The sequence below is a fragment of the Panulirus ornatus genome, chromosome 19 (assembly GCF_036320965.1).
Source record: "Panulirus ornatus isolate Po-2019 chromosome 19, ASM3632096v1, whole genome shotgun sequence".
Classification (NCBI taxonomy): Eukaryota; Metazoa; Arthropoda; class Malacostraca; order Decapoda; family Palinuridae; genus Panulirus; species Panulirus ornatus.
Window position 1 is genome coordinate 62,281,020 of NC_092242.1, and position 15,000 is coordinate 62,296,019.

The 15,000-nt window shown below is 40.7% G+C and overlaps 1 protein-coding gene across 1 annotated transcript in view; it reads right to left on the reverse strand.

Moving 5' to 3' along the window:
* Positions 1-15,000, reverse strand: part of LOC139755571 (lachesin-like) — a 162,569-nt gene that overhangs the window by 88,725 nt on the left and 58,844 nt on the right. Inside the window, exon 3 of the mRNA XM_071674049.1 lies at positions 4,233-4,452. Within this exon, the coding sequence (XP_071530150.1) occupies positions 4,233-4,452 (220 nt within the window). The remainder of the gene's footprint in view (positions 1-4,232; positions 4,453-15,000) is intronic.

Sequence of the window (15,000 nt, forward strand, 5' to 3'; positions counted from 1 at the left end):
GGAGCTATGATAACAATGCACTGCACATGAAAGCTAGAAAATGGATGTTCCTGGTTGCGGCTCTTTCTGCATCTCTTCCTGGCACTCCCTCACTAACGCGGGGAACGGCGATCGAATGTGAAATATAAAGATAAGTTATAACGGCCGTTACATCGTCTGTTGACGAAAGGGAATCTGGAAATACAATGCTGAAGTGATTTTTAAACTCTGGTCGGGAAATACGGTGCAGAAGTGATTTCTAAACTCTTTTGAAGGAAGCCTTAATTTCGTATTGAATAATGAGCGTGAGTCCAGAGAAAAAACAAAATGCAGCTCAAATGTTAAAAGGTGATATATCTGAATGATTTATCTTATTTACGTTTAGTGCATAAGTTAAGACATCCACCGTCCACGGACAAAGGTGGATGACTGACATATTGTTGGCCGTGATTTGGTGGTCGTACATTATGCAGAAGCACCCAATAATAGGTTTTTGAAGACCGACTGAAATCTCGGGGGAAGTACAATGTATTTTGAAAATTGATTGATGGTCATCACGACTGATTTTTCAGGGTGTCTGAGGCGGTGTTATCTTAATCCACGGGTGTTGGGGACGTATGAAGGACGAGTGAAAATAACATCCTGGGTGTTGGGGACGTATAGCAAGGACTAATAAAGATATCCTAGGGTGTTATAATGCTGGATCGCGAGGGAGAGTAGAAGGTGAAGGAACCAGGCGACTTATCATGTTTACATCACCCCTTCCACTATATTTCTCTTGCTTTAGAATCGTCCCTGAACTATAATTTTCCTTCGTCTGTGATAGCACGACTGTGTTCAGCACGGTGCCAAGATGCCAATGAATGCGCCAAAGATAAGAAAACAAATTATAGATCTTGTAGTAGGAGTTATAAGGTAAATTATATACCTTTGATGTAATGAAGGAAATCAATGGCTTGATGTAATTCAAAAGCGAAGGTCTTGTGAATGACGTTACGAGGCGTCATTTAGTAGTAGTAGTAGTAGTAGTAGTATAGTAGTAGTAGTAGTAGTAGTAGTAGTAGTAGTAGTAGTAGTAGTAGTAGAAGTAGTAGTGGTAGTAGTAGTAGTAGTAGTAGTAGTAGTAGTAGTAGTAGTAGTAGTAGTAGTAGAAGTAGTAGTGGTAGTAGTAGTAGTAGTAGTAGTAGTAGTAGTAGTAGTAGTAGTAGTAGTAGTAGTAGTAGTAGTAGTAGTAGTAGTAGTAGAAGTAGTAGTGGTAGTAGTAGTAGTAGTAGTAGTAGTAGTAGTAGTAGTAGTAGTAGTAGTAGTAGAAGTAGTAGTGGTAGTAGTAATAGTAGTAGGTAGTAGTAGTAGTAGTAGTAGGTTGTAGGATGTCTATATACATGCTACACGCAATAGGATGTAACAAGTGTGGCAGAAGGAATATTCCATGACTGACACTCAGACTTCCTACTTAATGTATCTACTTATACTTAATGTATCTACTTATACTTAATGTATCTACTTATACTTACCCCGGGACTTCTTTCTAAAAGGTTCCTGGTCGTTTCCCAGGGCCCTTATTTTATTTATGTAGTGACTTCTACACCGAGGTAGCTGCGCTACACTCGGTAGCAGGGGTAGATTGGACTCTTGTTTCGTCAACAGACGATAATACAGTGCCGCCAACTGCGTAACCTCGAGCGGGCGAAGTAACACCCTGATTAATAGTTCAGTGACCAAAATTTTACCTCAAAAGATCACTTGTGATCGTCTGCGTAAAGCGCATTTCAGAGCTTGTAATTTCGCTAAGTATTTCGCAGCTGGGGGTGAGGATGGGGAGGGAGTTAAGGTATATATTGATTCTCTTTTTTTTCTGTCTCTCTCTCAAACGATTGAAGTCTACTATTGGTTCCGCTTGAGATAAACAAAGAAATGTCATGAGATCGAGTAGGGCTTCCCACGGTCGTGACATTAGGTACCCGATATGCCATGAGAAGGATGGGCACATTTTCATTCGCCACATCCTTTTCTCCCCACGATGTAACATCATACATCCTTGATGCACTCGGGCCACAACAGTTTTGATCGCTGTTCAATGATGAAGGATTGAACTCGTTGTAATGATGACATTAAACGTGTTCTCCTTTCCCCAAAGATTATCTGTTCATTTTACAGTCACAATAACGAATGTCTTCTTTGATATATATATATATATATATATATATATATATATATATATATATATATATATCTATATATATATATATATATATATATATATATATATATATATATATATATATATATATATATATATATATTCACTTGTAGGCCTTTTCTACTTCAGTGAGGTAACGTAAAAACAGACAGTGGCTTCATTTGCATATATCCAGTCTTTGGCTCTTATGTATAATGACCAGAGACTTTATTTATGTATATATATATATGTATATTACCATTATCATTATGTAGCCCTATAACTCTTTGTATGTAGTCCCTGCCACTTTGGGGCTACGCTTCGTGCAGGAGCAGAGTAAGGCGGCTATGTTAGGGCTAACGATAATACTATCATGTTCAGGGTGATAGCCATAGTTTGGGGCCTCTAAGTGCAAAGGTTTAGCCATGAAAGAGTAACGTTATATATATATATATATATATATATATATATATATATATATATATATATATATATATATATATATATATATATATATATATATATATATATATCATTTATCTGTCTATCTGTTAATCACTTAGTACTCTGTTGCCTTTCAAAGCCACTCACTAACAAAACTCAGCTATCCTCCTCCTCCTCCTCCTCCTCCTCCTCCTCCTCCTCCTCCTCCTCCTCCTCATCCTCCTCCTCTTCCCTACATTCACCTCCACCCTTGTCATCCACCGAATCATCAACCACCATCCATCCCCTCCCCCCTCGCACCTCCCCTCCCACTCCTTCATCCACCTGGTTTATCTGATACGTTGGCCCTCATCCGTATTGACACTGTATGCAAAATAAACCCTCCCTGCCTCCCTGCCTCCCTCGTGAGCATTTTATGATCATCCATCATAGGAGTAGAGGCGGTGGATGGATTCCTCTCTGACAAGTGGTTCTTATCTCCTCTCTGTTAGCTGGGAAGCAACACACAATAACCCAAACAAATGAGGCTGTCAAGGCTCGCGCAGCATCACCATCAATAGTGTGAGCGGCAGGGAGAGCGAGCTGGGAGAGGGAGGGAGAGAGAGAGAGAGAGAGAGAGAGAGAGAGAGAGAGAGAGAGAGAGAGAGGGGGGGGAGGAGGGAGAAAGGAAGAGAAAGGTGAGGAAAGGTGAAGACTATTTTACAAGCACGTGGAAAAGACAGTGAACGTGAGATGAATATCACAGGAGAGAGAGAGAGAGAGAGAGAGAGAGAGAGAGAGAGAGAGAGAGAGAGAGAGAGAGAGAGAGAGAGAGAGAGGAAGGGGGGGTATTGATAGAAAGGAGCCAGTGAAGAATTGATCGATCTGAGTCGCAGTAAGGCATCAGATGTCATAAATATACCCATCATGGAAGAGAGAAGAGTCAGGGGTAACGTGTCTGAATCAATGTTATGTTTATCAACAGGAAATGCAGTTCTCCGTTCTGTGGGAGACGGGGAAGTTAGAACAAGTACAGAACATAACTAGAAACTAAGAAGAACAAAAAGAATACGTCGAAGAAAGTCTCTCAGAGAAATGACTCAGTGAGTAACCGAAAGCATGAACCTGAAAATGCTGACATTATCCATAAAGTTTGAACAGTTGTGTTGTATTGGCAAAAGGTGAAGGGGATGTGTTACCACGAGTGTATCCTGTGATCATACCCACACTTCCCCATGATCAGTGACGTCTGATGTCAGTAGTAAAGCAGTCAATAAAGTGGCATGGATGTGGTTGATAACGTCAGTAACACACCCAAAGGGGACACCTCGTCGTCATGTATAAGAGCATCTTGCCTTTGCATCTTACTCTCTCTCTCTCTCTCTCTCTCTCTCTCTCTCTCTCTCTCTCTCTCTCTCTCTCTCTCTCTCTCTCTCTCTCTCTCTCTCTCTCTCTCTCTCTCTCTCTCTCTCTCTCTCTCTCTCTCTCTCTCTCTCTCTCTCTCTCTCTCTCTCTCTCGCAAACACAGACGGTGGAAGGGAACTAAATAACAACAACAATAAAGACAGAAATATGACGTGGCTCTACCACACACACACTACCAGCGCACCAACATCTACAACCACCACACACTACCAGCGCACCAACTTACCGACGACCGTGAGTCTGTAGTACTTCCTGAGGCTGACGGCCGTGTTGAGGGAACACATGTATTTGCCCGCGTCGTTCATGTTGACGTCCTTGATGGTCAGGACCCAGGACTGCTCCCCGTTCAGCGCCAGGGAATGGTGCACCGAGATCCGTGGGTTCTCCGTGAAGAGGTCGTCTCCCATGGCGTACACGATTCCCTTCTTCATCTCCAACCACGCAGTCTGTAGGAGGCCAATTATTTAAAATGCTTTCTTCGCTCGATAATCCTGTAAGCTTAAAAATATGAAACGAAGTGGATGTTGATAAGAAAATCATTTCACATTCTATCTGAGATAAAGGGTTGTCATTAAATGATAAAGAAAACGATGCGAATTAAGTTTACGATGATTGGATGAGTTTGAACGATCGAACAGTATACATAAGCATAACCTTAAGAGACTTCAGTATAAGAATTCCCAGGGATCTGTATTGGACATTCAGCTAATAGACTGAAATGGGAATATACATTTTGTAGACCCATTAGGAAAAGCCAATCACCTCGTAAAGAGGTTGAAATAAATCGAAGGCTTGGAACAAGTATTAAGATAGAAAACTGAAAAGCAAATAATAGACAAAAAAAAAAAGATGAAAAGCAAATAATAGACAAAAAAAGATGAAAAGCAAATGATAGACAAAAAGAAAAAAGATTCTTTCTAGATACATTAGTCAAGTGAATTATTCGGTCATCTACATCAGGAGAAGAGGAGGTAGGAGAAAAAAAAAAGAAAAGACATATGTGATTATTCATCTCTTCTGTTCCATAGATTGTTGTTGTTTATTTGTTGTTGTTGATATGTAATATAGGTATCTCTCTCAAGATCCATAGCTCAAGATATTTCTGTAACATTATCATTATTCTTATTATTATTATTATTATCATTATTATTATTATTATTATTATTATTATTATTATCATTATTATCATTATTATTGTTATTATTATTAACATTATCATTATCATCACTATTATTATTATTATCATTATCATTATTATTATCATTATTATTATTATTATTATTATTATTATTATTATTATTATTATTATTATTATTATTATTATCATTATCGTTATTATTATCATCATTATCATTATCATTATCATTATTGCTACTATAGTTTGCCACTGAACGGCACGAACGCACCTCACGATTTATTCTTTCGTAACTCCAAGTCTTCGTGTGGTGAGCGCTACGCGTTAATAAACCCGCCTTTTGGCAAAATCTCGTCGCGAAGTAGCTTTAAGTAAAAGATTCTCTCTCTCTCTCTCTCTCTCTCTCTCTCTCTCTCTCTCTCTCTCTCTCTCTCTCTCTCTCTCTCTCTCTCTCTCTCTCTCTCTCTCTCTCTCTCTCTCTCTCTCTCTCTCTCTCTCTCACACACACACACACACACACACACACACAGAACTGTGGTCAACCACTAAGATGAAAATGCACACAAAGATATTGGCAGATCAGACTATATAATCAGAACGATTCATCATCTGACGGAGGAGGCGAAATATTGAGTCCCAAGAGCAGATGGGAAACCTCGAGCCATGTCCCTCAAAATAGACGAAAGCAGCAATAGCGAAACCAATGTTGTTATTATTGAGGCAAAGTCTGGATGAAAGCATATCGCAAACATTCACAAGTTGGTGTATTGTAACATCGTTACACAAATGAGGATCTTATACCTAAACAACATAGACCAGTTTGCTTGACTTTGTGTATAAACGAAGGTCCTTGAAAGATCGGTGGAAGGATATGTATTAAACCATCTAATCAAGATGAGCCACATAAACGAAGGCCAACGTGGATTTGTACCACGAATAAGTACTCAAACCCAGTTACTATCTTATTCCTTTGATGAAAGCTTAAAATGGAAAGATAACGAATGGATGCTGTTTCATCTGGACTTTGGCAAAACATCTGATGACATAAACCACAGGGTTTTGTTAATGACATTAACTGAAGATGACATTAAGGGTAATACAGGAAGATGGATGCAATAGTTTCTGACTGGCGTAAAGGTCATAGTGGTACCAAATGGAATCATGTTTGAGGAGGAATAAGTCCAATGTGGGGTATACCACAGGGACAAGTGTGAGCCCCAGTGCTCTTTGTAGTGATGATATTAAATATCAAGAGGGAATTGAAGCAAAGCATAGTCAAGATCTTTGCTGATGACACACGAGAGTAAGCAAAATGATAGGATCAGAACCTGATCAAACGGAGATTCAAAATGACTTTGACGCAATTTACAAAATGTTTTAAGGTGCACCTGATGGAATTCAGGGAAGAAAAGTTTGAGCAACTAAGTTTTGGAACAAGTAATAATACATTGGTGAAAGGCCCAAACGAGGAAGTGATTGAAAGAGAAACACATGGGAAAAGATCTGGTTGTCATCACAAATGAGAAACTACATTTCAGACAACGTAAGATAATATTATCGAGCCGAGAAATGAGTGGTATAATCATAAACATTTTCATTGTAAGATATTGAAACTTATTGATGAGAATGTTCAATGTATTTAGAAGAATCTATATTGAATATCAATGTGTTGTATGGTCACCGACTAAATGAATGCGAAAAAGATAAAACAGACAGAATTCAGATGTACTTCACCATCAAAATCTTGAGAATGAAACTTCATGAATGAAACTACATCAATATAGCATTGAAGAAAGAAGAAAAATATCTATTATAATAGACGCATGGCAGCAAACTGAAGATACAAAGGGAAATGCACTCGACCTGAAAGCCTTTAAACGAGAAGAGATACAGAGTTGTCAAGTCTTTGATAATTACGTGGAACACAATGACACTAAATCAAACAATGATACATGAAGGTCTGAGCAAGATGATAAACTGATTATTCACTAGAGTCTGACGCGAGAGAAATAACCAGTAAACGTAGAACAACAACAGAAACATTGAAAAGAAAACTTGACAGATGGTTGAAGTCAGTCCCAGATGAACCAAGGATAAACAGATGTATAATGCAAGTGCCAGCTGAGGAAAATGGTTGAATTCAGCAAGCATAGACGGGCGGTGAGTTCTACGCGTTAGCCCTTCCGTCATGATAAAATTTCGTCGTAGGTACTCATATTTAAGTACTCGTAAGTACCAGTAGGAAGGAACTCTTAGGTAAGTACTAGTAGGTAGGTACTCTTAGGTAAGCACTAGTAGGTAGGAACTCTTAGGTAAGCACTAGTAGGTAGGTACTCTTAGGTAAGCACTAGTAGGTAGGTACTCGTAGGTAAGCACTAGTAGGTAGGAACTCTTAGGTAAGCACTAGTAGGTAGGTACTCTTAGGTAAGCACTAGTAGGTAGGAACTCTTAGGTAAGCACTAGTAGGTAGGAACTCTTAGGTAAGCACTAGTAGGTAGGTACATGTAGGTAAGCACTAGTAGGTGTGTACTCGTAGGTAAGCACAAGTAGGTAGGTGCTCTTAGGTAAGCACTAGAAGGTAGGTACTCGTAGGTAAGCACTAGTAGGTAGGTACTCTTAGGTAAGTACTCGTAGGTAGGAACTCTTAGGTAAGCACTAGTAGGTAGGTACTCGTAGGTAAGCACTAGTAGGTAGGTACTCTTAGGTAAGTACTCGTAGGTAGGAACTCTTAGGTAAGCACTAGAAGGTAGGTACTCGTAGGTAAGCACTAGTAGGTAGGTACTCTTAGGTAAGCACTAGTAGGTAGGAACTCTTAGGTAAGCACTAGTAGGTAGGTCCTCTTAGGTAAGCACTAGAAGGTAGGTACTCGTAGGTAAGCACTAGTAGGTAGGAACTCTTAGGTAAGCACTAGTAGGTAGGAACTCTTAGGTAAGCACTAGTAGGTAGGTACTCTTAGGTAAGCACAAGTAGGTAGGTGCTCTTAGGTAAGCACTAGAAGGTAGGAACTCTTAGGTAAGCACTAGTAGGTAGGTCCTCTTAGGTAAGTACTCGTAGGTACCCATAGGTAGGAACTCTTGGGTAAGTACTAGAAGGTAGGTACTCGTAGGTAAGCACTAGTAGGTGTGTACTCGTAGGTAAGCACTAGTAGGTAGGTAACCATACTCGTTCCACCCCCCCCCCCCTTTTCCATTTACTGGGAAAAAAAAACAAAACAATATGGCGGTCAGGTTTACGATTCCCAGTCTGGCCTGCGTCTCGTCATGTTAGGGCGGTAATTATGTAGTGTACAGCGGCCCCCCATCCCTTACCATCGTCCCTGCACCAGATACTATGATATTTTTTTCCAGCGCGGGTCGCCCATGGAAACCTAGAATGATTCGCCTCTCAGAAATTACATTCTAATCTCTCTCTCTCTCTCTCTCTCTCTCTCTCTCTCTCTCTCTCTCTCTCTCTCTCTCTCTCTCTCTCTCTCTCTCTCTCTCTCTCTCTCTCTCTCTCTCTCTCTCTCTCTCTCTCTCTCTATGTATGTATGTATCTATCTATCTTCCTATCTATTTTTCTAACTATTTTTCTATCTATCTATCTCTATCTATTTATCTATCTATCTATCATATTTATCTGTTTATCTGTCTGTTCATCCCTCTCTCTCTCTCTCTCTCTCTCTCTCTCTCTCTCTCTCTCTCTCTCTCTCTCTCTCTCTCTCTCTCTCTCTCTCTCTCTCTCTCTCTCTCTCTCTCTCTCTCTCTCTCTCTATCTATCTATCTATCTATCTATCTATCTATCTCTCTCTCTCTAGGTCGAAATCTTGACTTCACAAGATCCAGTGGAAGAGAGGAAAACGCACATGGGTCTCGAAGGTTACGAGCCATGACCGACGTGTGCGTAAAGGCTAATTACGAGATACGGTAAAAAAAAAAATAAAGACGTCATTTCCACGAGGGATATTGAGAAATATTGTCTTGAGCTGTGTTGAAAATTAGGAAATATGGTCACGCTAAGTTAGTGGTATTGAGAAATATTTCTTAGAGAAATATTATCATGTAAATGCCCGGTATTGAGAAATATTTCATAAATATTATCATGTAAATGCCTGGTATTGAGAAATATTTCATAAATATTATCATGTAAATGCCTGGTATTGAGAAATATTTCTTAGAGAAATATTATCATGTAAATGCCTGGTATTGAGAAATATTTCATAGAGAAATATTATCATATAAATGCCTGGTATTGAGAAATATTTCATAGAGAAATATTATCATGTAAATGCCTGGTATTGAGAAATATTTCATAGAGAAATATCATCATGTAAATGCCTGGTATTGAGAAATATTTCATAGAGAAATATTATCATGTAAATGCCTGGTATTGAGAAATATTTCATAGAGAAATATTATCATGTAAATGCCTGGTATTGAGAAATACGTCAGAATGATGAATATTACCCAGTAAATGCCTGGTATTTGAGAAATACTTCATAGTGGCAACGAGTACCATGTAAGTTCCCGGTAGTGAGAAATATTTCATAGTGAGAAATATCACATTGGGACAATAAGGTCGTTATTGCACTCTTCATGACTAAGAAACCGTCCTTAAGTGCTATTCCTATTTTCACTTTATTTGAGTGATGAATCGTCGCGTGATCTCAGGCCTCTCGATAGATTAGGTCTGTTCTAACGCATGTACTCTCAGAGGCCAAGATATACGCAGGTAGTTACGCAGGCCAAGATATACGCAGGTAGTTACGCAGGCCAAGATATACGCAGGTAGTTACGCAGGCCAAGATATACGCAGGTAGTTACGCAGATAGTTACGCAGGCCAAGATATACGCAGGTAGTTACGCAGGCCAAGATATACACAGGTAGATACTCAGGCCAAGATATACGCAGGTAGTTACGGAGGCTAATATATACGCAGGTAGTTACAGAGAGAGGAAGACATACGCCGGTAGTTAAAGTCTTTTAGAAGTTGTGGTTAATGAGCCTCTTTGACTCACATCATGTAAAAGATGTCCAAATTTTTGAACACATTCAGAGAAACTCCATTTCGACTTCTATTTTTTCTCCTAGACTGATTATCATTATTCTGTTACGATGAACATCTGAATTATATGAGCTGACGTGAACTCAACCTTACGTTTCTGCTATAGAGAGATGCACTGGGACTCTAGCCTTGCGGTACACCACTTTTGCTGTATGTTGAATGTTTTCGTTGTACGTAGTCTGTAAAAAACTCCTTTCAGTCCATACATTCTGTGGGATACGTATACCACTGACTCACCATTTCCTCTAGAATACATCTACAATTTTTTTTTTCCCCACGCCCTCCCGTAGACTGCGTTCCCCCGCTGTAATATACAAATTCCAGTGAGTCCACTGGCGCAGGTGAATATATCATATACCCCCAACCCATGTCTGAAGTGAGGAGAAGACTCACAGGAAAATCTAACACCGAACACACACACACACACACACACACACACACACACACACACACACACACACACACATATATATATATATATATATATATATATATATATTTTTTTTTTTTTTTTTTTTTTATACTATTCGCCATTTCCCGCGATAGCGAGGTAGCGTTAAGAACAGAGGACTGGGCCCCTGAGGGAATACTCTCACCTGGCCCCCTTCTCTGTTCCTTCTTCTAGAAAAAAAAAAAAAAAAAAAAAAAAAAAAAAAAAAAAAAGAGAGGGGAGGATTTCCAGCCCCCCGCTCCCCTCCCTTTTAGTCGCCTTCTACGACACGCAGGGAATACGTGGGAAGTATTCTTTCTCCCCTATCCCCAGGGATATATATATATATATATATATATATATATATATATATATATACTTTACCAAACGCCATTTTCATCATACACCATCTTCATCTTGGCATCCATCAAAGTCGAGCATTGCTGGGAAAAAATTTTTTCCCTGATAACTTATCCAGAAAACGTCAGGGAGAGATAATGCGACTTCTTATCTTATGGGGTGACATCGCTCAGTGTGTGGAAACGATTTAGCTTAGCTGACTGGCAGCAAAAGAGAGATTAAGCTAATACTCCCCAGCTACAGTGGTCTGTGTGTGTGTGTGTGTGTGTTGACGTACGAAAGAATCTGTTTGTCTGTTTTTTTTTCCTTTTCAGAAACTATCGTCACCCAGTTGACTAGGTATTAAGGAGGATAGTGAGTCAAAGGAAGTGTGGGTTAAGAAAAAAAATTTGGGCTATCCTGAAAGAGATATAGATTCACATATGTACGGGAATACACATAGAAGAACGAGAGTAAGTGGAGGAGAAAAGAATATATTTCACTTTGGATAACACACTTAAGAGTCAGGTGAAGGTTAGGGTCAAAATATTCCCCCCTCCCCCACCACGTCGCTTGTATCAGAGTCCGAGAAGCGAGGGACTTCCCTCCAACTACCCATGAAACATTACTCACCTTCATCTGTCCCGAGTTTTAGAATCGAAAGTAAAGAAAAAAAAAGAGAAAATGGCTTTAAAGATTCCCCATTGCCAGCATCAGAGTAAGGGAAGGGGAAATAAAAGAATAAATAAATGCCCATCATGGGAAATAAATACCCAGCACCCTCGTCTGTACTAGGATAGAGCAAGGGGGAAAAAAAATCCCGACTGTGGGCAGTGAAAAAAAAAATTTCCCTCACCAGCGTCTGTACTAGGGATAAAAAACGGGGGGGGAAAAAACTCCCTACTATCCTCTGTACTAAGAATACAGCAGGGGGAGAAAACCTCCCAGCCATCGGGTGTAGAAAATTCCCACCATCGACTATACGAGGGATAGAGGAGCAAGGGGAAGAAAAAAAAAGAAAAACTCCCAACTGTGGGCCGTGAAAAAAAAAGAAAATAATCCCCACCGACGCCCATACTCTACATACAACGGGGCGGGAAAAAACTCCAACGGGGGGGAAAAAACTCCAACGGGGGGAAAAAACTCCAATGGGGAAAAAAAAAACTCTCGACCATTGGTAGTAAATAAAATAGACCTACCATCCTCTACACTAGGGGAAGAGCAGGGTGGGGAGGAAGGGACGAAAACCTCCTACCCTGGGCAGTACCAGGCCAGGGAGAGAAAAATATCCACGTGACAAGGAGAGTACAAGGCGTGGGAATGTTAGGGAACCTGTCGAGTCAAATACTCAGGAAGGGTCAGCTGGGGAGGAAGCCTTGTCCTAGTACACTAGTCATGTTTTCCTGTCTGGCCCACTTTGGGGGGATGGTAGGGGCAAGGGGTAGGCAGCTCTGCTCACAGCTCACACCAGAAACATTATAGAAAATCAGGGAAGATTGTAATGTGGGATGATCCCGTCCAGGAGACTGGATGAAGTAGATATATTCGTCTGTAAGGATGACAACAAAATAGATTACTGGAACCAAGTTTCATCTCAGAAACCCCTACAGTGTGTGAGTCTTCCATACAATCAGTGTGTGTGAGTCTACCTCACAATCAGTGTGTGTGAGTCTTCCATACGATCAGTGTGTGTGAGTCTACCTCACAATCAGTGTGTGTGAGTCTTCCATACGATCAGTGTGTGTAAGTCTTCCATACAATCAGTGTGTGTGAGTCTACCTCACGATCAGTGTGTGTGAGTCTTCCTCACGATCAGTGTGTGTGAGTCTACCTCACGATCAGTGTGTGTGAGTCTTCCATACGATCAGTGTGTGTCTTCTTCACAATCAGTGTGTGTGTGTCTTCCATACGATCAGTGTGTGTGAGTCTACCCTCACCTTCTCCTACAGTCTTCCTCACACTCAGCCTTACGTCACAAATATTACGACACACTCATCTCCCTGTTGTAATGTTCCATCTGAATAACCCACTATACGGCCCTTGTATCTGTCAATAATATGCAAATAGAGCTACAGACGCAGGCGCCCCCGAGCCTGCTTATATCTACGACGTGTTACGAGAGGCCAGTATGAGCGAGTGTCCCTGACATGCAAATGCCACACTGGCACTCAAGAAATGGCTGTCATTCTAAGTGCCAAAACAAAGCTTAAGTAAATGGGTCTTTCATCCTCAACATGCAATGGTTTACGACAGTTGTCTTGAAGAGTTGCATGTGACGCTGGTGATGGAGTTGTTGTTCTAAAAGAGAATAGTGTTTTGTAGGTGTCTTCGAAGTCATTATGCTGGTCAAATAAGACACTGGTTCAAGATTAATGCTAATGTGTGATTGGTGAGGTAAACAGGATTAAACTGGATTAGTAACCATTGTTTGAGAGGGGTTTGTTTGCCTGTTTGTGTGGTGTGTGTGTGTGTGTGTGTGTGTGTGTGTGTGTGTGTGTGTGTGTGTGTGTGTGTGTGTGTGTGTGTGTGTGTGTTTGGTCTTTGCAGCTTACTATCTGCCTATATTTCTGTCTGTTTATGTGTCTGTCTGTTTGTCTGGTGAATCATCTGTCTTTATATTTCTCTGTCTGTATTCCTCTTTCTCTGTCTCTTTGGCTGTCTGTTTCTCTGTTTCTCATTATCTCTCTCTCTCTCTCTCTCTCTCTCTCTCTCTCTCTCTCTCTCTCTCTCTCTCTCTCTCTCTCTCTCTCTCTCTCTCTCTCTCTCTCTCTCTCTCTCTCTCTCTCTCTCTCTCTCTCTCTCTCTCTCTCTCTCTCTCTCTCTCTCTCTCTCTCTCTCGTTTGCTTCAATATATCTATTTCTATTCTCACGTGGCCACAGGTGGTGGGTGAGCAACGTGGCCACGAAGCCCCTGGAGAAAAATATTTACTCCCGGCATACCACAGGACCTTCGCCTGGGACCCTCAACCTTAGGCCTTCAGCGTCATGGCCAAGGAGTGAAAGTAAACAGGAACTATTAAGAACAGCCAGAGTCATCATGAAGTTCTAACGAAGAACTTCCCCTAAAGCAAACATGAACAAGTGAAGAAGAACTAAACATGAACAGTTTCAGAGTGAGCTTTGCCTGAACAGGAAATGAACAGTTTATCCAAGAACTTTCTCTAAACAAGATATCAACTTCTCTATGAACTTTTTCCTTGCACTAGAGTTGAACAGATTCAAAACAAAACCTTTTTGCTGAACATGAACAGCAGCTTTAAGAGCCTTCCCTCCCCAAGGCATGAACTATTTCCAGACAGAACTTCTAAACAGAATCTGAACCGCTTCAGAACCTACCCTATGCAAGACGTCGAACACTCTCAAGAAGCGCCTTCCCCTGAACTAATGTCAACTTCTCCATCCCTTTGTTTAATCCTAGTATGGCTCCTCTCACTTCCTCCTTCAGGAGAAAAATCCTAGTATGGCTCCTCTCACTTCCTCCTTCAGGAGAAAAATCCTAGTATGGCTCCTCTCACTTCCTCCTTCAGGAGAAAAATCCTAGTATGGCTCCTCTCACTTCCTCCTTCAGGAGAAAAATCCTAGTATGGCTCCTCTCACTTCCTCCTTCAGGAGAAAAAGGATACGATTTTCATCCAGTATTCAAGGCGTTGGTGAAGATAATGATAAAACAGACACAATCTAACGAACCTAAAATACAGAACGAAGCTAGCCAGGCCCCTCAACCCATCCCTCACCCACACCCATCCCTATCCCCACTTCGACTCCTAAGAAGCTTATATTATTTTTGTTAATGGGACGCTAGAGTGCCCACGATGGCAATCCCCTCTGAGGCCAACCCGAAAGAATTTTCGTAATATACCTTTGTCAGACACCCAGGACGATATCTCACAACCACGTTGAACCTAGAGGAATATTTCGTTTATGATGATGCTCGAGAGATGAGGGAGGGAGAGAGAGAGAGAGAGAGAGAGAGAGAGAGAGAGAGAGAGAGAGAGAGAGAGAGAGAGAGAGAGAGAGAGAGAGAGAGAGAGAGAGAAATATCTTGA